General features: G+C 37.7%; 1 protein-coding gene across 9 annotated transcripts in view; it reads left to right on the top strand.

The window, feature by feature from the left end:
- NRG1 (neuregulin 1) overlaps positions 1–27920 on the top strand; it is an 802420-nt gene that overhangs the window by 686809 nt on the left and 87691 nt on the right. For 4 of the 9 annotated variants that reach the window (XM_070742348.1, XM_070742353.1, XM_070742354.1 and 1 more), the window contains exons 4-5: positions 153–203; positions 1809–1859. The exons of 1 other annotated variant lie outside the window; for it this stretch is intronic. In XM_070742348.1, coding sequence (XP_070598449.1) covers positions 153–203; positions 1809–1859 — 102 coding nt within the window. Of the gene's footprint in view, positions 1–152; positions 204–1808; positions 1860–21797; positions 22447–27920 lie in introns of those variants that run through there. 4 more of the 9 variants (XM_070742356.1, XM_070742355.1, XM_070742351.1 and 1 more) reach the window with 2 other exon arrangements.

Genomic DNA, 27920 nt, shown 5'->3' with positions numbered 1-27920 from the left:
GTGAGATTACTAGTAGTAAATTTTAATTATATTAAAGCATATAACCTATTTTTTCTTGTTTTTCCTGTAATTTCATCAGACCACCTTCTTATACACATGGCAGTTGATTGACATGGGTAGCTGTTTCTGATGCCTGCTTTTGTTTTTTGCAGAACCCACGGGCATGATACCAGTTTTGACAAAAGGAGTAAATGCATCCTCACGTAAGTCAAGTTGTATAACTTGCTTCCCTAATGTTAATTCTACAGCTTTTTTCCCTAGCCTTTCCCTAGCACCATTAAACTTTGGATAGAGTTTAGACCTATCATAGAAGTGGGGGGATGCAATTGTATCCTGCATCTGCATTTATGAGTTGAATTCTCAACTGGAATTTAGTACCTTTCTCATCTCTAAAAATGCCCTTAAATTATAAGTTGTAGCAACCTATTACAAGTTGCAACTTGCCATGTATTCATCCTGTCTTGGTCTTCCTTGACAAGATACTTTCTTTTCTGGCATGAGATACTAATGCCTCTCATTTCCTCTAGTGTTGCATGCATCCTCTTAACAAAACAACAAAGAGCTGCTATTATATTTAGATCTTTTCTTTGTGTAGCTTATATTGCCTCTACTGTATTCCACATCTTGGATTGTATTTACTTTTTTTTATTAAAACTTCCTTTTCACATGAATTAGTCTTTGAGAGAGGACCTAGCTAATCTACAGTGGGGCTACCTACGTTTGGAGTTTTTAAAACCTACTCTTTACAATGTCTGAAGTCCATTTGCACTCCGACAGCTGTCTAATATGCTCATATTGCATGCTGCTGCTTGTCCTGTTCATCTGTCACTTTTGTGGCACAGCAAAATAATGAATGCTGCATCTCTCTAGGTTTTCTGGGAGTCTTTTGTCTAACACTGCTCGTTCTGGAGTGGTAGCGTTCCGAAACTAGAGCGGAGCACGTGGCCTTCTGAATGCATGTTTTGAAGTGTTAGTGGATTTTGGCATGTGACTACTTTTTGCATTTTATAAAGATCCTCTGTCTTGCCTTTCCTGTGGTTCGGTCTCCTGTATAGACTGAAAATTCAGTCACTCCAGTTTTTATTTCCATTTTTCTTCAGCTGGTTATCAGATCTGGACTTCATCAACTTGTCAAGTTAATTTCATCCATTCGGATTTTTCTGCATAATTTGAATTATCATTATAAAATAAATGTTTGTGTTTTTATCCAAGTTCCATTTTAGATGTGCAATTCAATCTGAAAAGGTGATTTTAGTGGATCATTTTTGAATTGGATACCCACAGTCTAATTATTTAAAATTTATCACCATTACATGCACTGTTAAACTTCTTTCATTCTTTTATATTTTGCTCCTAGTACAGATTTTTCCAAAAGCAGTGTTGGTCATGAATTCTTTGCAGATGTTGAGTCATCTAAACATCTGAGTTTTCATATATGACCCAGGATAAATAATCTTGTTAGAAATTATATTTATTTTCAGTACTTTCTATCAGTGTAATAATATAGTGGTCCTTCCGTTCAGTATAGTGATATCCTATCATACTCTTTCAAATGGTTACAAGCATTTTCCTTAATTCTGCTAGTTTTCTGCCAAGAATAAGGAATGTTTTTAAGATTAATTTTTGCTTTAATGAATTATTCCCAGTGCGATTAGGACCACATGTAATTTCTTTGTAGTTCCCTGCTATTCACAGCTGCTTTTTCAACTGCTTTCCTCAAAGAATTTCACCTTCCCAGGAAAACAAATTTTAAATTCCACTTAGGATTTTTCCATCTCTATTATCATGTTGCTTTCTATGTATTGCAGAACTCATAGACAAGATTTCTGCCTCTACTGAAGGAACAAATACATCTTCTAGTAAGTATATAGAACTAGCAGTCTTCACGAATCTATCTCTATTTGTTTCAGTAAATATACAAAATATATACTGATTCTTGGGATACAAAACTAATTGCAAGAGGAATCAGTTTTTTAAAACCACCTTCCCCAGTATCTAATAGTATCATTCAGATAAATTGTATATTGCCACTCCCGTCATCCAAAATATCACCATAAAAATATCCATCACATCATAAGCTAAAACCCATTAGATCTGGGAGGCAAAAGATGTAGAAAAATTGCAAAATGAATCACTTCCATAAAAAGAGAAATAATTTTGCTTCCTTTTATTTTTTAAAAAAATCTTTTTCTCTTTTCCCCCTTCCTTTCTAGAAAGGTTCTTTCTTCGTAACAGACTGTTTCTTTAGGTTTTCTGCCAGTACTTTTAAGCAGATTGTGAAAGCAGTAGTTACTAGTGTTTCTGACTCCAGCATATGCAAATAATCCTAGCCTTTAGATCTTTTTACATAATTGGAGTGCACAGAATAAATGCCTATTGGAAGAATGCTTATGTTGAAAAGGTTTTATTAAAAATGTCTCTTCTTTGCTGCAGCCAAGAGATTATGAAAGTTCTAAAGACACTTTCTTCCATAAGTATACTGTGCTTTGTGTACTATATTAGTTCTTTGCTCATACTAATGTATTTTGTTGGATTATCCTTTTGACTTCCTTGAGGAATATTAACAGCTAGCAATATTAAGATGACATTGTCACATATAGATCAATGGATTTGAGCTGAGGAGATTGTGGGTAATATCCAATGTAATAATAATGTTACATTTATACTTCAGGATATGTTTATAATCAGTGATGGGGTGCCAAAAAAAATTCTGCCACACTGTGGGTGTGGCTTATTTTGTAGATGTGTCTTGATGATCATGTGACTGGGTCAGAGTAGCTTGCTGGCTATGTGATCAAGTGGGAGTGGCTTGACAATCATGTGACGGGGTAGCTTAAAGGTCATGTAGCTGGGTAGGGGTGGATTACCAACCAAGATAAGTTTTCAAATAGGTGCTTGGACTCTTTTTCAGTTGATTAAGTCACATTATTTGAATAGTCACAAAAAGGACAAATGATAGACAGCATTATTTGTTGAGGAGCACAGTAACATTTTAAGGTTTGGTACCGAAACCACAAGGTTCAGTATGATAACAGATTAGGCAAGTAGCTCAATTTTCTTTAATTGCTATAAAAGTTCAGTTCTAGATAATAATTAAAATGATTGAAGCATCTATGCGTAAAAACATACTATTTAATTATTTCCCATTTTAAAAGTAATTAAGGATCATACTAAGGTACTAGAGAAGGAAGGACAATAAAAAAACTATTAAGTATTCAATAAATAGTTCATAAACTTACTACCTCCATTGCATGTGTGTGTCCCCCTATAGGATTTACAACAAAGTATTTTCATTGTTAATAGTATACAGTAGTACAATAATGAAAGTAGGAAAATTGCAGTTTATTTCAAATAAAGAACAAAGGCGCAGTACCCAAAGTGCCCTGGAGGAGGGCGGCCTAGAAATCCAAACAAACAAACAAACAAACAAACAAACAAACAAACATAAATAAATAAATAAATAAATAAATTCTATTTTCAACTCCCAGGAAATTATTCCTAATCTGTGCATATTTGGGATTTATTTTTCTGTTGTATGGATTTTGTAGTTACTGATTTATATTTTCTCCTCTGTATCCATATATCTGCTCCTCTATACATCGGATAAAGTTTTGTGAATGTTGGTTTCTCTCACAGGAGGCTTTCTCTTCTTCTGGCACCAAGCTAATTTAGCCACTCTGCTGGAATTTCTATGTGACCTTGTAAGGTAGAACACATGTATAATTTATCAATTTAGGGAAGTTATACTTCCTTGCTAGTTGGGCAGAATACATTTATTTCATTAGCAAGCAGCCCTTTTCTATAATAGGATTAGTGTAAAGAATATATCAGCCAGGCACTCTTCCTGGACACGCTGAAAGGCTTCAGTAGGGAAAAAAAAAAGTATATGTCAGCTGTCAGAGTCTAGCTAAGAGGTTGCTGGTAATCAATGGCCTCATGGGATTGATGGAGCCATCTTTCAAGTGGAAGACTGCTGTTCTTCCTGCTATGGGCTCAGATTCACATAGGCAAGGGGGGGGAGGGGAGAAGATTATTAACTCTGTAAAAATACCATCAGCTGTTACACTACTAAAAAGACCTAGAATGAATGATCAAAGTCAAGAAAAGCCAGAGAACCAAACTGGGTTTGTTTTATCTCTTTAGAAATGAAACCTTTCTGCTTAACCTGCTCTTCTATGTCAAACCGACACAAATAACACAGTCCTTCATAAAATTGTGGCTTTTTAAAATTTCATATTACATCTTATAAAAAAAAAAATTTATATCTTACAACTTTGATATTTTATCAACTTATTTTTCCCCGATCATGAATTTGCTATATTTTACGACTCTTTTATATTAATTGGGTTAATTGGGTTTATTTTAATACAGGGTTTTACATAGTTTATATTCGACTTCTTTTCAATTGCTTTGTATCTATTTGTATTTCTATTTATATCATTACTGTAAGTCGACCTGAGTCCTTCAGGATTGGGCTGTATAGAAGTCGAATAAATAAATAAATATCTTTAAAATTCAATGGGTATATTAATCTGTATATCTTTAATAAAATTAAAGTTATGAAATGCAACAATTATATGTGCCAACACTAACATGGCAAGGATCTCAAATGAAAAGTTTCTTAAGTTTTTAGGAAACAAATGCTGCTGTCCTGCCTTCCACAATTATAATAATAATAATAATAATAATAATAATAATAATAATAATAATAATAATAATATTATTATTATTATTATTTATTAGACTTGTATGCTGCCCCTCTCTGAAGACTCGGACCAGCTCACAACAAGTAATACCTGTCATACAATCCAAACAAACCATACATAAAATGGAACAGCTGGGGGAATGTCAGCTTCCCCAGGCCTGGCAACATAGATGGGTTTTTAGAAGTTTATGAAAGGCAAGGAGAGTGGGGGCAGTCCTAATCTCCAGGGGAAGTTGATTCCAGAGGGTGGGGGCCATTACAGAGAAGGCTCTCCCCCGGGTCCCACCAGATGACATTGTTTTGTTGATGGGACGCGGAAAAGGCCAACTCTTTGGGACCTAATCGGTCTCTGGGATTCGTTGCTATTGTTGTTATGCATTATAAGAAACTGTGTGTACATTTGTGTGTGTGTGTTTAAGAGGCACTAGATTTCTCATTCTGTTCTTCTATAAGCACTAATTATCATTATGTTCACTGTGTGCCTTTTAGAAATTGCTGAGTAAACTCATTTACATTTAATCACACTAATAGATCAAAGGAAACGACCAGACCATTTACAATCATTTAATTGCTATGAGAATAATTTGAGACTGTCTGCTGGGTTGTTCTTCCAAAATCATGTATGAATTTTCCCCCAAAAAATGTTCATTATTACTTAGCAATTCTATTTGGCAAGACTTTAGATCTGTCTCATCACCTAATGCACAGGCTCATTCTTCTCTTTGCCAGGAATTACAACTTCCCATTTTCAAAGGCTATATAGACTTGTTAGCATCTTCATTCACATAAATAATGCATTTAGTTTCCCTTACAGAAAGATCTGCCTGGGATTATTGAGCAGGGGGAGAGATGAAGAGCAAATGTATACAGAACAGGGCATATAGTTACTGTAATTAAGTAAACATCAGGTTAGTCTTGAAATTATCTATTACTGTGGGATTGTACTAGTTGTTATATATATATTTTTTTTAAATGTAGAGGGTTATTTCCTTACTCACTGTTTCTTCCTTCCATATTTGACAATTTCAAAATGTTTTTATTCCTTTTTAAGAGCTTGATATTATGTGTGGGATTTTATTATGTATGGGATGTATGGGATTTTATGTATGGGATTTTATGTATGGGATGGATTTTATCCATCTGACACAGTAAGCTAATCAAGCAGTATTCATTAAGTTCATGTGTTCATTGTATGCTTTATAGCAGTTTCAACATGTATTGTTGAATACTTACCAAAAATGGGAAGCTCTCCAAGTTTGTTTCAACTTACAAATGGGAGTTTAATAAAAATAAATTTGTTAAGGCACTCCAATTTGCTGTATGGCCAAAAGTGTAGCATCCTATTTTTTATCCACCTATAGAATAGATTGTGGACAGAAACCTTGGTAGTAGGCTATTTATCATCATCATATCCAAGACAGCAAATTGATTTAGGAAGACCGCAATAATGTGTATCTTTTATCTTCCAGCAAAGAGAAATCTAGAACAGAACAGAATAGAGTAGAATAATTTTTTAATTGGCCAAATGTGATTGGACACACAAGGAATTTGTCTTGATGCATATCCTCTCAGTGTAATAATAATAATAATAATAATAATAATAATAATAATAATAATAACAACAACAACAACAACAACAACAATAATAATAACAATAACAGCAACAACAACAAAAATAATAATAGTAACAATAACAACAACAACAGAGTTGGAAAGGACCTTGGAAGTCTTCTAGTCCAACCCCCTGCTTAGGCAGGAAACCCTACACTACTTGAGACAAATGGTTATCCAACTTCTTCTTTAAAACTTCCAGTGTTGGAACATTTACAACTTCTGGAGGCAAGTTGTACCACAGATTAATTGTTCTAACTGTCAGGAAATTTCTCCTTAGTTCTAAGTTACTTCGCTCCTTGTTTAGTTTCCACCCATTGCTTCTTGTTCTACCCTCAGGTGCTTTGGGAAATAGATTGACTCCCTCGTCTTTGTGGCAACTCCTGAGATATTGGAACACTACTATCATGTCTCATCTCATCCTTCTTTTCATTAAACTAGCCATGCCCAGTTCTTGAAACCATTCTTCATATGTTTTAGCCTCTAATCCCCTAATCATTTTGTCACTCTTCTATAGTGTACATAAAAGAAAAGATAACATCGTCAAAAATCATAAGGTACAACACTTAATGATAGTCCAGGTACAAATAAGCAATCAAATCAAATTAGGAACCAGTCAATATAAATTGTAACGATACAAGCAACAAAGTTACAGTCATACAGTCATTAGTGGGAGGAGATTTGGTGATGTGAAAAATGAAAAGATTAATAACAGTGCAGACTTAGTAAATAGTTTGACAGTGTTGAGGGAATTATTTGTTTAGCAGAGTGATGATATTCAGAGAAAAACTGTTCTTGTGTCTAGTCGTTCTCTATAGCATCATTTTGAGGGTAGGAGTTGAAACAGTTTGTGTCCCGGATGTGAGAGATGTTTGTAAATATTTTCACAGCCCTCTTTTTGACTCATATACAAGTCCTCAATGGAAGGCAGGTTGGTAGCAATTGTTTTTTTCTGCTGTTCTGATTATCCTCTGAAGTTTGTGTCTGTTTTGTTGGTTTGCAGAACCAAACCAGACAGTTATAAAGGTGCAGATAACAGACTGAATAATTCCTCTGTAGAAGTGTATCAGCAGCTCTTTGGGCAGTTTGAGTTTTTCTGAGTTGATGCAGAAAGAACATTCTTTGTTGTGCTTTTTTGATGACACTTTTGATGTTAGGTGTCCATTTCAGATTTTGCAATATGGTTGAACCTAGAAATGTGAAGGTCTCTACTGTTGATACTATGTTGTAAGAGGCTGAAGTACGGGTGGGTTTCACCTAAAGTCTACCACCATTTCTATGGTTTTGGGTGTATTCAATTCCGGCCACACCACAAGGTTGGTTGTTCAACCTCCTGTCTATATGCGAATTCACCATTGTCTCGAATGAGGCCGATTACTGTTGTGTCATCTACGAACTTCAATAGTTTGACAGATGGATCATTAGAGATGTAGTCATTGTTATAGAGAGAAAAGAGAAGTGGAAAGAGCACACAGCCTTGGGGTGCCCCTGTGCTAATTGTACAGGTATCTGGTATGATTCTGCTTAGCTTCACCTGCTGCTTCCTGTTTGTTAGGAAGTTTATGATCTACTTACAAGTGTTTTCAGCTATCACTAGCTGATTCAACTTAGTTAGAAGAGTATTTGGAATGATAGTGCTGAATGCTGAACTAAAGTCTACAAAGAAGACCCTTGAATAGGTCTTTGGAGATTCAAGATGTTGTAAATATGCAGAGCCATATTAACAGCATCACCTGTCGATCTGTTTGCTTGGGGGGGGGGGTGTCTAACCATGGATCCGTGATGGTTTTCAAATGGAACAGCACTAGCCTTTTAAAGATTTTCATAGCTACAGATGTTAGAGCAACTGTCTGTAGTCCTTCAGTTCCTTAATGGTGGGCCTCTTGGCATTGGGGTGATAGTAGAGCATTTGAAGCAAAAAGGACATCTCTAGCATTTTATTGAAGATTTGGGTGAAGATGGGGGCTAATTTGTCTACACAGACTTTTAAGCAAGAAGAAGTTAACTTATCTGGGCCTGGAGCTTTTCTTGGTTTATGTCTATGAAATAGGTCTTGCACTTCCTTTTCTGTGATCACTAAGAGTTTGAACCCAATGGTATGGGGTCAGTTGTAGGAGGCTTGACTGTTGTTGGTGTGTTTGAGATGGGAGTTGTGGAGATAGGTGGCTGTAGTTTCCCTTCAAACCTGCAGTAAAACACAATCATGTCATCTGCCAGTTGTTGATTTCCTTCAGCCTGGGAAGGTGGTTTGCCATAACCAGTGATATTTTTAAGAGTTCTCTGCATTTTTACTGGTTCATTTGTTGAGAATTAATTCTTTAGTTTTTTAGAGCAGCTTAATTTTGCTGCTCTAATCTTCCTAGTTAATATATTTCTGACCTGATGGTACATCATTTTATCACCTTTTCTATAGGCTTCCTCTTTTGAATGACGTAGCTGCTTAAGTTTAGCTCTGAACCAGTTATTGCTGTATATTCACAAGTTCCTGGTCGGTACACATAGGTCTTCACAGAAGCTGATACTGTATATGATATTACAGTATCTGTGAGTTCATCCAGGTCTGCAGTGGTATCTTCAAAAATATTCCGATCGGTGCAGTCAAAACAACCCTATAGCTTTAACTTTGCCTCCTCAGACCAAGTTTTCTCTGATTTTATTGTTGGTTTTGTGGTTTTAAGTCTTTGCCTGTAAGCAGGTACAAGGTGAATCATGCAATGTTCAGGGTGTCCCACAGCTGCCCATGACAAAGGCCAATAACCATCTTTTAGTGTTGTGTAGCAATGGTCCAAAATATTCTTGCCTTTAGTGGGACGATTGACATGCTGAAAGTATTTGGGTAGCTCTTTCCTTAAGTTTACCTTGTTTAGATCTCCCAAAATACACAATTTGGTCAGCTACAGTTCTTATTGTCTTGTTTACACAGGCTTGTGGCAGGACGTGCACAGCAATTAGTAGAAATGAAGAAAATCACCTGGAGAGTAAAATGGTTCACAGTTGATAAATAAAGACTAAGTTTTCATCACAGAATTTATATATTATAGTTATAACTTGAGACCAGTTGTTGTTGATATATAAGCATAAACCTCTTCCCTTGTTTTTACCACATGTTCCTGCAATTCTGTCTGATTGTTGAATCTGAAACCTTGTGAAAATACCTCTATTCCATTATAGCATTTAATATCTCTTGCTTTCTTTAGAGAGCCCAGCTTGGCCTTTTCCATATCAAAATCGATAACTGTTTAGTGTCCAGTGAATGCTGTTCTATTACGCAGGAAATCTGGGATGTTATGGAATCTGATAACTATTGAGTGCTAATGTTTTAAATATAAAACAGAGATGTGAAAGGTCATTGTTTGATTCTGATTAGAGGGAAATGGCATGCAGAATTTAACAGATATAACAACATATAGAATAGACCAATAGAAGGGAAGTTCCATAAAGTTGAGTTTAGAAACAAAGATTTACTGCCTATGTGCATGCTTGCTTTAGGAATATTCAACATGCATATTTGTAAATTATCAGATTGCTAATAAATCACTGTACAGGCCTTTCGGTATTCTATACAGTGTTCCCTCGATTTTCGTGGGGGATGCGTTCCGAGACTGCCCGCGAAAGTCGAATTTCCACGAAGTAGAGATGCGGAAGTAAATACACTATTTTTGGCTATGAACGGTATCACAAGCCTTCCCTTAACACTTTAAACCCCTAAACTGCAATTTCTCATTCCCTTAGCAACCATTTAGATTATTACTCACCATGTTTATTTATTAAAGTTTATTTTAAAAAATATTTGGCGATGACGTATGACGTCATCGGACGAGAAAAACTGTGGTATAGGGGAAAAAAACACAAAGTATTTTTTAATTAATGTTTTTGAAAAACCGTGGTATAGCCGTTTCGCAAAGTTCGAACCCACGAAAATCGAGGGACCACTGTACTATCAAATTAATGGTTAACAAAATCTTGAATTTTTTAACAAACACATTTCATATGGATGCTGTATCAGCTGATAAGAATTCCAAGTATATAAATACATTCTGTACACTTACATCTGGGCTCTAATTCTGAAAATTTTCCTACAAACTTCCCAAAATTATCTCTTTTCTAAAGGTACAGAAGTTTCCTGCAAAGAAATAAGGAAAGAAAGCATCATATTTGAAATTGTAACAAAACAGCATTTTCAAAACCATACCCACATTAACATTAGATAAATACAATATCTAAAAACAAGAAGATGGGTACCCAGTGAATTTGATAAATAAATAAACAAGGTAGTGTAAACTTGAACCATAATTGTCGAGCGAATATATATGCAGTCATGGTAGAACAAGACTAATAATATGAATACTGTCTTGTTTCTGTGTCTGTGGAGATTCTCAGTCATTCAGCTCATAGTTGTCTCAAAGGTGCATTTTCAGAAGACAACTGGACTACTCTTTCCCCGAGGAAAATATCTCCTTCCTCAGGGAAAAAAACAATCCGGGACCTTTGAGACAGTGTTGGTTTCTGTATTTTTGTGTTCGCTCTGTGTATTCTGTGTCTTTCTACACATCTGAAGTGTTAGTACAGGGTACATGGTTGTTAGGGATTGCCATTGTAAACTGCATATTGTAAACTGTACCAAACTTGTACTTAAGTTAATGTGCACTTAAAGGGTTAACTTGTACTTGCAGAGTTAATATTCAAGGCTCTTTCGTCACTTTCTCATTGAAGCTATAAAAGCTCATTATTCTACTCAGTCACTTCCTTTACTTTACTTTTGCCTGAGATGGGGGAGTTGTGTTTAAGCTTCGTGCTTGTATAAGCTTCGTGCTTTATCTATATTGTATTTTAGCTTTGTGCTTTATCTTTATTGTATTTTGCTTTGTGCTAATCTTGTAATTGCTCAGTGCGTATTATTCTGTATTTGCTTTGTGCGTATTCTGGATTGTTTATATTTTGTTTATATGTAAATAATACTTATTTAACTAAGTCTGCGTCTTGGCTTTATCAGACATCCATGCTCTGTTAAAATTCTCTGCTCGGTATTGTCGAAGGTTTCATAGCATAGCTAACGGAGACAAGCCAACATGAAGCCATAATGGCAATGCAGTTCCAAGTCAGGACTCCTCTATGATAAACCCTTACAAATTGCTGAGGCAAGGCCTTTCTGTGTTCAGGGTCTTTGTTTAGTTAGTCAAATCAAATCTTTATTACTGCAATAGACCAACATAGGAAGCGTAATATAAATACAAACAGTAATTTTATAAACCAAAAGCAATATAAAATATGTAATGCTTCGTCCCACAATTTTTTATATTATGTAATGTTGAACTAAGCCCTAAATGATATAATTTTCATAATACGGAAGGAAGAACTGCTTCCCCATGACTCTTCACTTAACATATTTGTCTGTGTTGCAGGCTGTAGTTAATATATGTAGCAATAAATAAGAGGCATTTATTTATTTATGTATATTATGATATATTGAAAATGCATCAGACAGTATCCCAAGTAATATTTCAATAAAATTTATAAACATTGCCAACTCTAGAGCAAGCTGCTAAAGACTATAAAAGAAGAAATAATAAATCATCGTGTAAAATATTTTAATGCATTTTAAAAAATAAGTTAGTTAAAAGTTGGAGGCTTCTACAGAATGATTTCATTTATTCCATGAGCAAATTCAGACCCCCTCCACCATTAATTAAGAAATTATTAGAAAGAGTAATAATGCTGTCTCCCACATATGCATAAACCTTAAATTCTACAGAGAGAGAATGAGCTCAAAGCAGAAATGCAGCAGTACATATCTGTTAGATATGCTTCCCTTTAGATTTTTTTAAATCATCAGTGGTTACAACTAGACTGCATAGAACTCTGGTTAATTGTACCAAAGAAGATCAAAAACCGTGCATATGTACAATTCAGCGAAGCAACTTGGAATTAAGGACAAAGCTCTTGTTTTCTCAAAATCAGCAAATAAGTGGGCTTTCACTTCACCTTTTCTTGCCAAACAACTGATGTATGTCAGAAGCCAAGGACAAAACAAAAAGCAAGAAAAAGTTGATACTGATTTGCTGAGTGTATTTCCCATGGATGGCTGTGTTACAATAATAGCTGACTGCTGAAAACTAAACTAGGAAAGTAACCTAACCAAGCAAGGTGAATCCTTAAGGGAATTGCAAAAAGGAGAAAAGGGGGAAAAAGAAAGGAAAAAATAGCATGAGAACTGTACCCAGCCTCTAGAGATAGTCATTGTCAGTCTGGGGTGGTAAAATACACTCTACTATCCTTAATGCAAAATAGGAAATGTACTGAGAAAGCTGTCAACCTTGCTGCATGTTGACTAACAGCATTGTGGAAAGCACTGATTTTACTGCAGGTTCTATACTACGTATTCTGCAGATTGAATATACAGTGATACCTCATCTTACAAACACCTTGTCATACAAACTTTTTGAGATACAAACCTGGGGTTTAAGATTTTTTTGCCTCTTCTTACAAACTATTTTCATCTTACAAACCCACCACCATCGCTGGGATGCCCCGCCTCCGGACTTCCGTTGCCAGCGAAGCACCCGTTTTTGCACTGCTGGGATTCCCCTGAGGCTCCCCTCCATGGGAACTTCCATGTTTTTGTGATGCTACACAGAGGTCCGGAGGTGGGGTTTCGAGGACTTCGGTGTTTTTGCGATACTGCGATTTCACTGATGCTCCCTTCGCTGGGAAACCCCACCTCCGGACTTACGTTGCCAGCGAAGCACCCGTTTTTGCAATGCTGGGATTCCCCTGCTGGGATTCCCCTGCAGCATTGCAAAAACACAGAAGTCCGAAGGTGGGGTTTCCCATGGAGGGGAGCTTCAGGAGAATCCCAGAAGTGCAAAAACGGGCGCTTCGGCTGGCAAAAGGGGTGAATTTTGGGCTTGCATGCATTAATCTTTTTTCCATTAATTCCTATGGGAAACATTGTTTCATCTTACAAACTTTTCACCTTAAAAACCTCGTCCCGGAACCAATTAAGTTTGTAAGACAAGGTATCACTGTACTATGCTTTTAATTGATTTAGTTAGGGTATTAAACAGTTTTAATACCCTAACTAAGGAGCAATAGTGGCACAGTGGTTAGAATGCAGTACTGCAGGCTAACTCTGCCCACAGTTTGGGGTTCAATCCTAACAGGGATGGAGACTGACTCAGCCTTCCAATCGCTTGCAAGGTCAGTAAAATGGGGACTCAAGATTGTGGGGGCGATATGCTGACATTGTAAATCACCCAAAGAATGCTGTAAATAGACTATAGAACAGCATATAAGTCTAAGTGCAATTGCTATTGCCATTTTCCTCCTTTCTGTATTTTGCTTTGTTTGGCTGGTTTCTTAATAAGCCCGGGGGAAAAAGATATTTTTAGTGATCCTAAATAAAGCAGTTGGCCTGCTTTTTGATAATAATTACTCCTATTTCATTTTTATTTCATTGGCCCTACTAACCTAATTAGCAAAATTGTTTTATTTGCAGAACAAGAAGGGCTTTTCATAAGAACAAATCTGAAGCCAATAATCACTTATATTTTTAATTAGTGTACATCATTCAAAACAGATTTCAAAAGCCATGTTTGCCACTTGTGGCATGCACCCAGCTGATTCTCTGGCCTTCTGGACCCGCTGGGAGTCGGGAAACAGGATGTTTCCAGCCTCCAGAGCGGGTGGGGAAGGCCCATTATTTTGCTCTCCCCAAGCTCCAGAGCCTTTCTAGGCACCTGGAAAGAGCGGAAACGGCCTTCTCCGCCCTCTAGAGGCCAGAAATAGCCCATTTCCCAACTTTCCCCTGATTCCTAGAAAGGCTCTAGAATTTGGGAAGAGCACAAAAAATGGGACTTCCAGTCCAACTGGAAGTTGGCAAACAGGCCAATTTCTGCCTCCGGAGTGCCTTCGGGGTGGGTGGGAAAGGCTGTTTTTGCCTTCCCCAGGTTCCTAGACAATCTCTGAAGCCTGGGGAGAGGGATTAACAGTGTACCATTTTGTACCAGGAGCATAGAATTACGGATGTGGGCACGCACGTGTGTGACCCCCACACATACACTCCTCCCTTTTGGCATATGAACCAAAAAAGCTTCGCCATCACTGGTCTGGAGTCATGAGTCTAGAGTAGCAAAGTAGCACAGACACAATTAGCTGATTACTATACTTTCTCTGATATCCTTGTACAATCCTTGTGCATTTAAGAGTTGCAGTTCTGCTAATTTAATTTTCATGTAGAAATGCTCCCTTTATGTTCTTGTATAAAACATATATTTTATAGAAAGCTATTACCAGATAAAAATGATGGGGGAAAGTTAATGTTTTGGTAATTTCCAGAGTACCTTCATGAATTCCAGTAAGATTTGGAGTGATCAGTATATTAGAAACCTTGTAAAGGATTGTCCCAAAGGTGTTTTTTCAAGGGGCAATTGGACTTTCTGGTTTTTCTTGAAGACGTTTACGAAGACATCCCAGAAGCTTCTGCAGCTGAAAAAGCTTCTTGGATGAGAAGTGAAATGTCTTCAAAGAAAACACAGAAAGTCCTGTTGTCTCTTGAAAAAAGCACCTTTAGGAGAACCATGGCCTGGATGACTGAGAATTTCCATAGACTTGTAAAGGAGCTATGATATTCCATAAAACCTACCAGGACATTCTGTTGCACTAGATCTACTGAAAGAAAAAGAATCCTAAGTGAGACAATATTCTCTTTTTAATATTGAAGATTTCACACACACACACACACACACGCACACACACATTTCATAGTGTTATCAACTGTTACTCTGTAAAGAAATATCTTTATAACTCCTTAACTGCATCCGTAACATGCCTTAGTAACAGTTTGTTATGCCATATCCATATGATATTCTAGTGCAATCTGTCAGTCAGTAAATTTAATGTCACTCTTAGTTTAAAGTCAACCTTAGCTGTTCCTGGGGGGGGTAGTGTTGTCATTTTTTAAAAAAAAAATTCACCAACTTTACATCTATACATATACCACAATATCAACATGTTACACACTTATACATTTTCCCAATATATCATAAACAGATATCTTAAATTCACACTGTTTATACATTTATCTCCCATCTAATATCTCCCATCTGGTTTCCTTCTATATTTCATGACACTCACCTCCCGCTATCTTCCTCTCTTCCCTCTACCTTTTTTTTCTCTCTCTCTCCCTCTTACCTACTTCCCTCCTACCTCTCTCCAATTTCTTCCTACTTCTACTTCCTTCTTCCTATCCTTCCCTGGGTACTTCTAATTTTGATTTGTTATGTATGGCAATTAACAGATGAGCTTTCCAGAACCTTATATTTATGTCAATATTGGTGCTATTCTTAAACTGATATCTTCCCTTTCTCTATATTTAAATATATAATATATTCTTCTATGTATAGTTACTGTTATCTAATGCTGCCTTCTTCCTCCTATTTTTGTCACCTGGGTCTACCATCTTCAATTTTCTTTCAAATTATTCGCCATTGCTTATCTTCCAAATGTCCTCATTCTTTTGTACTTCTTAATTTTAGCTTTACTCCTCCATTTATATCTTAATTAGTGCTTTTCCCCCCTTCTCTTCTTCCAATTCAATAGTTTGCTGTGAATCTAGAACAGTGTTTCCCAACCTTTTTTGAGCCGCGGCACATTATTCGTATTTTCAAAATCCTGGGGAACACTGAAAGGGGGGGGGGGGCGGGCTAAAGAAAAGTTTGGACAAAAAACCCCTCTCTCTTCCTCCCTTTCGCTCTATTTCTCCCTCTTTCTCTCTTTTCCTTCCTTCCCTTCATTCTCTCTCTCCATCCCTCTTTCTTTCTTTCTTCCTCTCTTTTTTGCTCTCTTTCTCTCTCCCTCCTTCCCTTCCTCTATGTCTTTCTCTCTCCCTTGCTCTCTCTCTCTGTCTCTCTTGCCATCTCTTTCTTGCTTTTTTCTCTCTCTCTTGCTCTCTCTCTCTTTCACTGTCTTGCTATATGTCTCTTTCTTTCTCTTTGCCTCTCTTGCTATCTCTCTTTCTCTCTGTCTCTCTTGCTATGTCTCTCTTTCTTTCTCTTTCTCTCTCTCTGTGCCTCTCTTGCTAAGTCTCTCTTTTTCTCTTGCTATGTCTCTCTTTCTTTTTCTCTCTCTCTGCCTCTCTTGCTATGTCTCTCTTTCTCTCTCTCTCTTTCTCTATCTCTCTTTCTCTGCCTCTCTTGCTGTCTCTCTTTCTTGCTCTGTCTCTCTTTCTCTGCCTCTCTTGCTATGTCTCTCTTTCTCTCTCTCTCTGCCTCTTATATGTCTCTCTTTCTCTCTCTCTCTCAGCTGACTGCAAGCGGGAGCCCTGACGGCGGCAGCTGGACGTGGTGCTGGACACCGTATATGCCAGGCACGCAGCGCCAGCATGTACGACGTCCAGCAGAATGTCCAACCGCCACCGTCAGGGCTCCCACTTGCAGTCAGCTGGGAGAGAGCGAGCGAGTGATCCCTCTCGCCGCCGCCATCTCCCCCGACTGCCTGCGGCCGCTGCGGCCCCCCCCCGCTCCCATCGGACACTTGCCGTCGACGAAAGAGGAGCTCCAGCTGGGCGGGGTGCTGCCGGTACTTCCGTCCTGGGGCTCCCGCTCGCAGCTGTCCCCCGCCTCCTGCTCGATGCCGCGGTTTTCGGCGCTCTCCTGCTGGGCCCCAAAGAAAGAAGGCGGGAAAAAGGTGCGAAGAATGGAGCTCTCCTTCTTCCTGCCTTCCTTCTTTGGGGCCCAGCAGGAGAGCGCCGAAAACCGCGGCATCGAGCAGGAGACAGCTGCGAGCGGGAGCCCCAGGACGGAAGTACCGGCAGCGCCCCGCCCAGCTGAAGCTTGGCGGCACACCTGGCCATGTCTCACGGCACACCGGTTGGGAAACGCTGATCTAGAACAGGGGTCTCCAACCTTGGCAACTTTAAGATTTTTGGACTTCAACTCCCAGAATTCCTCAGTCACCAAAGGCAAAATAGCAGTTTTGCGGTCCACTCATCTCTTGCATCTGTGATTCTGTGATTCACCATAGACTTCACAGAAGACTATGGAGAACAGGAAACAAAGGAAATAGATTAAAGCAAAGGAAGTAGATTAAAAATTTTAAAAATCCCTATACCTGCCTCTTCAGCCATTTGAACTGATGATATAAAATAGAGAACAGTATTCTATATACTTTCCAACCAAATCAAGTGGATCTGAAAAGGCTTGCATTATGCATGTGTTTCAAAGTTGCCTGGAATGGATAAGTTAAGACTTGTTTTGACAATAAGATTGTGATTGATTACTGATCATGATTCTATATATCACCTTATAGAGTACAGGTATATTCCTGTAAGGATTATTATTATTTGTATTATTATTTATTCGACTTCTGTGCCACCCAATCCCGAAGTACTCAGGGTGGCTATATATTAGGGATAAAGATGAGAGTGAGCCATCACCTTCCTGCATTTTTAATGAGGTGGATTTTTGTTCTATTGGATTGGATCTTTGGCTAGAAAAGGGCTTTTTTCTTCTAGTTGCAAAAATGGCTATAACACAAAAATAGTGTAAACAAACAACAATCTCAGCAGATCTAGTAAAAGCTTTCACTGGAAAAAAAATCAAAATGGTCTTTAGTTTTATGAAAAAGCATTCAGGCTTATATACAGAATAACGCAGAACACCTTTCCACCCAGTGAAAAATCTAGATCAGCATTTTTCAAACTTGGCAACTTTAACATGAACAGACTAGAAGTTACTGAATTCCTCAGGCAAAGTGCTAAATTTGCATATACTGCATATTGCCATCATTGCCTCAAATATTTGGGTTGGAAGACTGCAGCTTGTGAGAGGTCCTCCTCCAAGCTACCATTATCTGGCGTGCAGGAATCCTGATAAACACTAGAGGGCAGCAAAAAGAGACAGACAATCCTAATTAGTGATTGCCAATACAGTGATCCCTCTATTATCGTGAGGGTTCCGTTCCAAGACCCCTCGCGATAATCGATTTTTCGCGATGTAGGGTTGCGGAAGTAAAAACACCATCTGCACATGCACGTCCTTTTTTTCTATGGCCGCGCATGCGTAGATGGTGGAGTTTGCGTTCCCCGCCGCCCACGCAAAGGGGAAACCCCGATTCGTCTGCTCGCTGCTGCTGCGCTACCGAGCAGATCAGCTGCTGGGCGGCCGAAGGAACCTTCCCTGGGTCTTCCCGGCCGCCCACGCAAAGGGGAAACCCCGGCTCCTCGCTGATGCCCGCCGCTTGCCCGCCCGCCAGCAAGAGGGGGAAGACCCAGGGAAGGTTCCTTCGGCCGCCCAGCAGCTGATCTGCTCGGTAGCGCAGCAGCAGCGAGCAGACGAAGATCGGGGTTTCCCAGCCGCCCACGCAAAGGGGAAACCCCGGCTCCTCGCTGATGCCCCCGCTCGCCCGCCCGCCGCCCGCCGCCCGCCAGCAAGAGGGGGAGAGATAGAGAAAGAGAGAGAAGGAAAGAAAGAGATGAGAGAGGGAGGAAGAGAGTGTGAGAGAGGAAGAAGCAAGATAGAGAAAGAGAGAGAGAAAGAAATATGAGAAAGGAAGGAAGAGAGTGACATCATCGGGTGGGAAAAATCACGATATAGCGTTTCGCGAAGATCGAGATCGCGAAAATCGAGGGATCGCTGTATATCTTCACTCCAGATATGGTAATCTCCTTTGCAACTTTCAATAGCATTACACCCGTGTGATTGCTCCTTTTAATGGGACTTCTAAACTTGATAGATAGGTATAGGTAGAAAGAGGTAGGTAGGTAGGTAGGAAGGTACCTATAAGGAATAAGAGATATTAACTCGATCCATCAATAGATCTGATTTTTGCTGCCTCAGTTTTACCTGGATCAATTTTGATGTGTTTGGTCCTACAAAGAATTCTGTACTCAATTTAAGTTTACATGTTTGAAAAATCTCTTTTTTACTGTTATTGATTAGTTTTTCTTAGTCTTAACAGAATATATCTTATTCTATATTTGTGAACAACTAAGAGTAGATGAATGACTAAAATTAACCAGATTACTCTGCAGTGCCTTGAAAACAGAGAAACTGATGCAGTACTTAATCTTGAAAAATTGCTGGTTTTAAGAGTTCAGAATATGTTCCATCACGATATATTGACACTTTGCACTGCATAACCTTCAAAGGAAATCTTGCTAAACTTTACACAGTGATATTTTATTCTATATAGTATTATTAAAAGCAGTTGAGTTGTATTTGGAAGATCAAATCTCACCAGGCTCAAGGTTGACTCAAATCTCACCAGGCTCAAGGAGGTCTCAAATTGTTGGGAGCAATAGGCTGTCTCTGTAAATAGTTTATACAGTGCTGTAAAACACTGTGAGCAGTATTTATGTCTAAGTGCTATTGCTATTGCAATAATTAAATTAAGGGATACAATTACAGCTTTTGGTAAATAATAAATTCTCAAGCACTGAATCCTGGTGATTTATATGGTCCATATCATTTTCTTATATACAATGTAAAAATGGATTGCCATTGAAAATTATCATTTGATTATTTTTCATTGTGAAGTCAAAACATTTATATAAATAAATATAAATATAATATTATAAAAATTGTTATAATTTATATAATATGTGCATTTGACCAGTAGAGGTTATGTTTCTATGCAACTTTAAGTTCCTATATTTTTCATTTGTGGTATCAATGTCCTTGAAAGTATTATAAGGACTACTATAGAGTGTGGGGGAAACTGTATAATTGGATAGAAAAAAAATAAGAAACTGAACTAATATTAAAGGGAAAGAAATGAACTAACAAAAACAGAATTGTAAAGTATCAATCATTAAGTAAATTAATATGTATATATATAGGTATGTATATATGTTTTATGTTGTTTGCTTGTTTGTATTATAATCAAAATTAAAAAAATAAAATAATAATAATAATAATCTGCTTCAAACACAGATTAAACAATTTTTTTAAAAAAGAAAGTATTTATTTTGGAACAGGTAGCAGTTCATCAAACAGTTAACAAGAAAATAATGCAGATCGAAGAAAGAAAATGAAGAAATGCTTTCATTTTGGTTCTCCTTAAAATACTTTCAGACAAAAAAAAATGAAATATTTGCAAAGCCAGATCATTGTCATACCTAACAGTTTTCCACATTCAAGGCTTTTGGGCAAAGCTCCTTCAATACTAATAAAGCAGGAGCCAGAGTAATCATCATTGCAAAATCCTAGATTGTTGATGTGAACAATCGGATTCAAGTGCAAGCATTCTCAGATTGGTTCATATGACCAAAAAGAAAAGGAAAAAAACCTTCCAACTTAAAGTGAGGATTATGTTCTCATCCGGTCCATTATTACTCTAAATTGCTGGGTTGATAGGAAGGCAAACTTTATATATCTAGGTAGCAGCAGAAAGCAATTGCAGCTGAGAGGCCTGCCATCCCCCCTGGGAAGGATCGGATATCCGACAGCCTCAGCCGGAGGTCCAGCCCATAAGGCTGTCACCTACAACCTTCCCCGCCCCATCCTCACTGCAGCTTTGTTAGGTTGCTCTAATGGTTGGGAATCCTTTTCATGATCATACACTTGGAGGGGGGAAAGGGGGAAAAAAAAGATGGCTCACTGGCTCCTGCACGCCTCTTTTTTCATTGTACGTCTCTATTCCGACTAATTGGATGAAATAGGAAGTACCCTGGCAGCCCTGTGTTGCTGGCTGTGCGGATTTAACTCAGGCCAGCCCTGCAGAGGGGTGGGGAAAGAGAGCAGAAGAGGAAGGAAGGCACGGAAGGGAAAGAGTATTCTGGAGGGACGAGGAAGAGGAGGAGGAGGTGGTAAGGACGCAGAGCATCCTTTTATTCCTTCCTTTCTATAATGATGATGCTGGGAAGGATGCTCAGGAAGCAGGCACCTGCTGCTCTGTAGTGATTCAGCCTCTTTCTGCCAGCTCCTTTGCACAACAGGATGCTGTTGTTACTGTCTCTGCTGCTGCCGTTGCCGCTGCTGCTGCTACCCTCCTTGCTGGTTTTCCTTTGGCTTCTCCTCCTCCTGCTGCATGACGGCTGTGTTTTCCTCCTCCCGAGCATCCCCCAGTCTCAGATGCTGAAGGTGAGAAGCCAGCGGTCCACTTTGTGCTGTTGTTGGTTCAGTTAACCAATTTTGCGGAGGAGTTGAGCTTCTGGGGTTTTTTCCCTCGCCTTGTTTTGAAGGACTGAGAATGGCTTGAGAGAGGAAACTCGGAATTTTAAAACAGGGACCTTTGAAAAGCGAGGGAGGAAAAGGAGCTGATTCATTCACTATGAGAAGCTTCTTTCCTGAGAACTTGGAAGGCTTTTACTCTTTCTGCGCGTTCGTTTTTTCTGACGCTTGGACTCTGTTTTCGTTACTGTGCTGTGATGCTGTAAGGTTTCTGGAGCTGGCTTCCCTGCGAATGGGGATGGACCCAACTCAAGCTTTATAATTCAGCCTTCTTGATTGAGGAGAGCTTCCCTTGGAAGACTGCAGGCTTGAAAATGTCAGAAGGCAGCCTGGAGAAAGCTCCCCATCCCTCAGCCCAGCTGAGTCCCACTGCATCACTTGATGGGCTTCCTGGTGAAGAAGAGAGGCCAGAGACTCAAAGGGAGGAAGCCAGGTTGCAGGGAATAGCAGGCCTTGCGGCTACTTGTTGTGTGTGCCTGGAGGCAGAGCGACTGACGGGTTGCCTTAATTCTGAAAAGATCTGCATTGTCCCAGTCTTGGCTTGCCTGATCAGCCTCTGCCTCTGCATTGCTGGCCTTAAGTGGGTGTTTGTGGACAAGATTTTTGAATACGATTCTCCTACCCACCTTGATCCCGGTAGGGCTCGGCAAGATCCGATTACCTCTGTGGACCCTACTGCACTGTCTGCTTGGTTGCCATCTGCAGCGCAAACCTCCTACTTCCCCCTTCCCACCAATGAAGCTGCACAGGAGATGATGGAGCAACCCAGAGGCCCCCCGGTAGTTACCTCTGAGGTTGCCTCTAAGCCATATCCATATAACACTGTCCCAAATGATTATTTCTTGCCATCTTTGGTACCCTCGCTACCTCTGCCTAGCCTAAAGACTGAACTAAAAAGTCCCACCACTGCATCCCTGGTACAAGAAATTGAAACCAATATCCACACAGCTCCACCAAAATTAGGTAAGTTCATATTTTATCCCCCCTCCCACATCCTATGCCAATTTGATCATAACACTTTGCACAAAGTACCATGATGAGTGAATATGTTTTGCTGATCATTAAAACTGATGGTGGTTAGGGCAAATTATACTTTCAGCCTATTATTTGAATAAGATTCACAAGAAGAATATGAGGGGAGTGAGGTTTACTGTACCATTTGCCAAGTCACTTGACTAATGAAATTTATGCATCAATTACAGTGATTTTTTTCTGAGCTCTCCATAATTGTCAAATTTTTTATTATTCAACTTCTCTGTATTTTGCATTTCTGACATAATAGCTGCCCCATCATAATAGCATATACATTTATCCCCTAAAACAATAATAAAATAAAAAGTACATTATGGAAGAATTGCTCTGAATTTTTGCAATAATTCTAGGTTTTTATATTATAACTTGTACAACCTTTGTCAAGGATTGCTTCATTGTCATATACTGCTAAATACCCTTAGATATTAGTAGATTAGTATCTACTAATACCCTTTTTTGCTGTGGAATTTATTAAGGAGAAATTTCCTGACAGTTAGAACAATTAATATGTGGAACAGCTTGCCTCCATAAATTCATAAGTGAATGCTACCCAACACTGGACGTTTTAAAGAAGATGTTGGATAATCATTTGTCTGAAGTGATGTAAGGTTTCCTTCCTAAGCAGGGGGTTGGACTAGAGGACCTCCAAGGTCCCTTCCAACTCTGCTATTCTATTCTACTGTATTCTATTAATACTGTTCATAGCTCTTCAGTCTGAGGTAAAAAAATAAATAAACAATAACTTGCTATATTCCACCCTGGAATCTTTTTTATGGCAAGAGCTGTTTCTTGGAATATATGGTATAGTGATGAAAACAAAGGAGCCTCTAAGCATGTACAGACTGTGTTTTCCTTGACCTTGGTTAACCAGTTTGGAATCAAAACGCAATGCACCTGACTTGGAGCATCTACTTTTTAGGTTATACTGTACTTGTGAAATGTAGGTCAAGGTGGCATTTGAGGGAGGGAGGGAGGGAGGGAGTGTATTTTTCAGAGTTGGAAATATCTGAATAATTTAACCTCTTTGCTGATTGGACAATCTTGACCCATCAGTTTAAATTAATAATTTTATCTTCATCCCTGTTATTGTTCAAATCAGAAAACAGAGAAAACATTTTTTTCCACTAATATACCAAACTTGTAAGTAATGAAAATGTAATGGGGTAATTTCATGTGCAACTTACTACTGAAATTTTTATTTTTATCAAAATCATTTTATCAAAATGTTTATTTTTATCAAAATTATTTCCAACCTTTTGTATCTCAAATGTTTAATAGAATAACCTCCAATGTTAGAGAACAAAAGTGCTGAGGTTTATTAAAATGCAACTGCTGTGACAATGCAGTTCGTGGATGGTGTGTCTTGAATCAGAAAGCTGCCTTGAAGTGATTCATAATGTTTAAGAACTCTGGCTTAAACATTATGCACTGCAGAATGCAGAGAAGAGCACTGGCTATTCCTTTGATGTATGTTCACTTTTGAAGCAAGAATATTCTTCTGCTTTTTTCCTTGACCAAGTTGCTTTGTAGGTATTCCTTCTGAGAACATGATATATCAAAGATGCATCTTCTGGGTCGATACATGACTCATAAAATTCTGTCATTAAAACAGTTTTGCCATTTCAAAAATCAAGTCTTCACAAATTCTTGGAATTCCTCTGCTAGATTAATAACTTTAGACTTATAGCTTTCATGTATAAATGACTTGAGTTACATAATTCAGAAATTTTATCACTTTCAGGAACACTGTATCCATTTTCAGCAGCTACAGTTTGGTTCTTTGCCTACTTATTATATTTCAGACAAGTCTCACTGAGAGGAATGGAAGGTTATAACAATGCACCTTCTTCCTGTAATTTTTACTTTGAGAATTCATTACAGAAGTATTGACTGGAGCTCTACCTATGTTGAACTGATAACCTGTCAAATAAAGGATGGATCACTGGATAGTAAAAGACCAGCTAAGTAACTGTCATGTATCAAGATTGCTTTAGACCGTTTTTTGTAGATGACAGTGTCATCTTTTCTTCCTTCCAAATAATGCTGCTGACAAATGGGTTATCATTAAACCCTCCCAAAAAAAGTCTTCCCAGAAGAGCAGACAATACCAAAGACATATAAATACAAAATTTTAAATGCCTGGCCCACAACACTCTATAACTGGGAAGGAGTTTAATTCATTCAATACTATAAAATTAGGCCAAAAATATGGCATCTGCTTATGCCCTGGTCAATGAATGAGTTTGTATAGGGGGGGGGGGGGGGGAGAGTTATAAAAGCTGGTTGATTTTATCTGCAATGCAATTAACTCGTATATTTGCAGAATAAAGAAAGGAGGTGACTCCACATTAATTCCATACAGAGATACCTTTGGCTATGTTTTCATTTGCATTTAAAATCAGTCGATTTTATGTTTTGCAAGCAATGAAATCTTTACATAAGAGAAAACAAGGTTACAAGTTTTAAAAAAATAGATTTGCCATAAAATGTAAAGAGATAAGAGGTGACTTACAGCCTAGCCCTATCATGAATTAGAGGTTACGTGTTATTGGAGCGGATTGTAGAAGAAACCCATTAGGTGAATTGTTGGAAGAGAGTGAAGCATATACTGTACATGTAAGGAAGCATTGAGCTTCATTGCACTGTTCAAACTAAGTATAGTTCAAAGCCTGACAGGTCAATTCTGAAGCTGGAAATTTTTTGTGTGTGTATGGCAGAATCTCATTTCCTTTCTCTCCAACTCAGCATATTCTGTTTGGGGTTGCATCTTTCAAGGTCATAGACTGACAGGAGCTAATTGATTCTTCTCTGAGCTGGAGTCAAAAAGAGAACATTCCTAGCAATTGTCTCTGTTAACATTAGTTTCATGCAATCGTCTACCTTTTAGCACCTAACATTTTGTCAATTTATCACTAGGAACATAAAGTTTCTTTTATCTTTCTGATTTTGAAATAAATCTGATATTTTTTTCTCCTAAAGTAGATTTTTTTAAAAAAAAATACACATTCATAGGCATTGCATTTTAACAGGTCAATCAAATCTACAATTATTTCAGTAATCTTATAATGCTGTAATTATTTCAGTAATAATTATATGTTGGTGTTATGAATACTAATATAAGAGGTAGAAATATACTTTTAGCTCAACTGTACAAAAGCAGAACAATTACTGTAATAGCTATGGTTGGATTATAGCAAATGTTTCTGTAGTATTGTATGTACACTATATTGTATATTGTAAATATTTTTGTTGCTACTATGCTAAAGAAGTAAAGATTTTTTATCTTTTGTCTGAACATACTTTTAACTGCGAAAGGAATATTGTGTGCTGCACTTTTCAGCAGAGATCATTCTTGTTGTCCTCTAATGGACAAAAAAATAAGGTAATCATTCCTCACTTGGTTCCATCATACAGCTTCATTATCTATATTTTTGTCTATTTATTGTTAACTCCTTGTGTGTGGTTAATAAATGAGACAAAAATGTTAGAAAGCCACCAGGAACAGCTCAGAGCATCCTTAATACCTAATCAAAAGAAGGACATTATGGGGCTTTTTAAAACGGTGGATTTAAACCTATTTAAAGAAAATCCTAGCTAAATCTAAACTTGCATACTTTGGAGAATAGTAACTGCTTCTCAAACAGCCCTTTAGAAATATATATACCTGCTATTTCGGGACTACAACAGTAATATAATATGCTAAATAAAAAGCACAATTTTTAAAAATTAAATTAGGTTCTTGAATGTAACTAATGTTTGGAGACAGTATTCGCCTTGCAGAATTTTTTTTCATTCACACGCAAACATAAAATATATTCTTAATAAATATGACTTCACTTGTAATGTTTAATTACAATCTCCCTAAAAGATATATTGCATTGCAATCAATTGGGGGGGGGGGGTGTTTAAAGATAAATAATGTTTTTCAATGGATTCTGAATGAAAAAAGGATGACTGAAACGATTGTTGCTTTTCCTGTTTGATCATGAAATCTACATGTTTGCAGGTGATTCCAAAATTACTCAGTCAGGCAGAATTGTTAGAGCCCAAGTAGAATATTATTGCATTATTTATTCAAAAAACATTGAATAAAATGACAAAAAAGTCAAATCAAATTAAAAATTGATATACCAAGACCATTGTACATGATTCCATGGGCAGACTTGTGTTCTCTCTCTCTTTTTTTTTATACTTTGTCACAATTTCTCTAACTCCCAAAGATTTCAGAAGTTATGATTGAACTTTGAGAGAAACTCACTTGCATTGTACAAAAGTAGTTTACTTCAAGCTACCTGTTGCTCCCTTCCTACCATTTGGTTTTGATTGCCTGAGTTGTAGAATTTACTTTGGCATTTGAATGTAAAATCGCTGCATAATTAGTCCTAATCTTTAACAAGGTAACTTTTTCATGTAATTTCCATTTATGCCAATACAGTACCTGCATCAGCAGCTTATTCTTCCTGAAGAGATTACTTGATCATTCCCTGAATTGCAAGTCATATAAGTTAATCAAATTCCTAAATGCAGACTCATCTTTTACTTCATCTTGTTTATTAGCAAAACAAGAATTAGTAATTCCATTTTCTTCCTGGACTTGCACTTCGACTACGGTTTGTTTTGGCAAGGCTATGTCATAATTTAACTATCTTTGTTTAGAGGCAAATAGGGTAGTATAAAATCAGATCTGTATGGACTTGTTATCAGATCAGCCAATGTAACATGACTGATCTGTTCATAAGAGACCAATTTTATTGCTTCTAGGCATGCAGGCTAAAAGAAAAAAGAATGACTAGCTGAAAGGGAACAATTTACATATGAATGAAGTTTAATTCCCAGTTGCCAATGTAAAAAAAGAAAAATAATTACTTTTTTTCTTGGGGACATGATCTTATACTGCAATGGTTTTCAATTTTTTCCCCTTCAATACTGTGTCTTTCTTTTTCCTTCCCAAATCTGTGCTTCCAATGTTTTATCACTATCAATGTTCTCACCTTATGCTCTTTTTTTAAAACATTCCTCATTTTTCATTCACATTTGTTTTTCTATTTCATATTCTGTTTGAGGAGTATGATTATTTGAAGTAGCAGGATTGTAAAGTGAGAGAACTTTTGTATCCAGAACAATATTCATCTTCTGCCTAGGATTTTTCTTCTTTAGAAATTTGAAGCTTGGATCTAATGATTTTCCTACGACGTTATTTGCTTTTCAGGTACATCTCACACATTTTAAAAGATTACTATTAAATCTAAATAATGTATGATTAAATTATTTTCTTCCAAAAAGAAAACTTTCTTTCTATTTTCCTAACCTATCCTCTAAGCAGTTCCTCATAATCAAGAAGACATGCTGTGCAGCAGTATTTTAAGTTCATAGGATAGGATAGATAGGACAGGACAGAATAGAAT

The sequence above is a fragment of the Erythrolamprus reginae genome, chromosome 2 (genome assembly GCF_031021105.1).
Source record: "Erythrolamprus reginae isolate rEryReg1 chromosome 2, rEryReg1.hap1, whole genome shotgun sequence".
NCBI lineage: Eukaryota > Metazoa > Chordata > Lepidosauria > Squamata > Dipsadidae > Erythrolamprus > Erythrolamprus reginae.
Note: the sequence above shows the minus strand (reverse complement) of the source record. Positions and strands in the feature narration are given on the sequence as shown.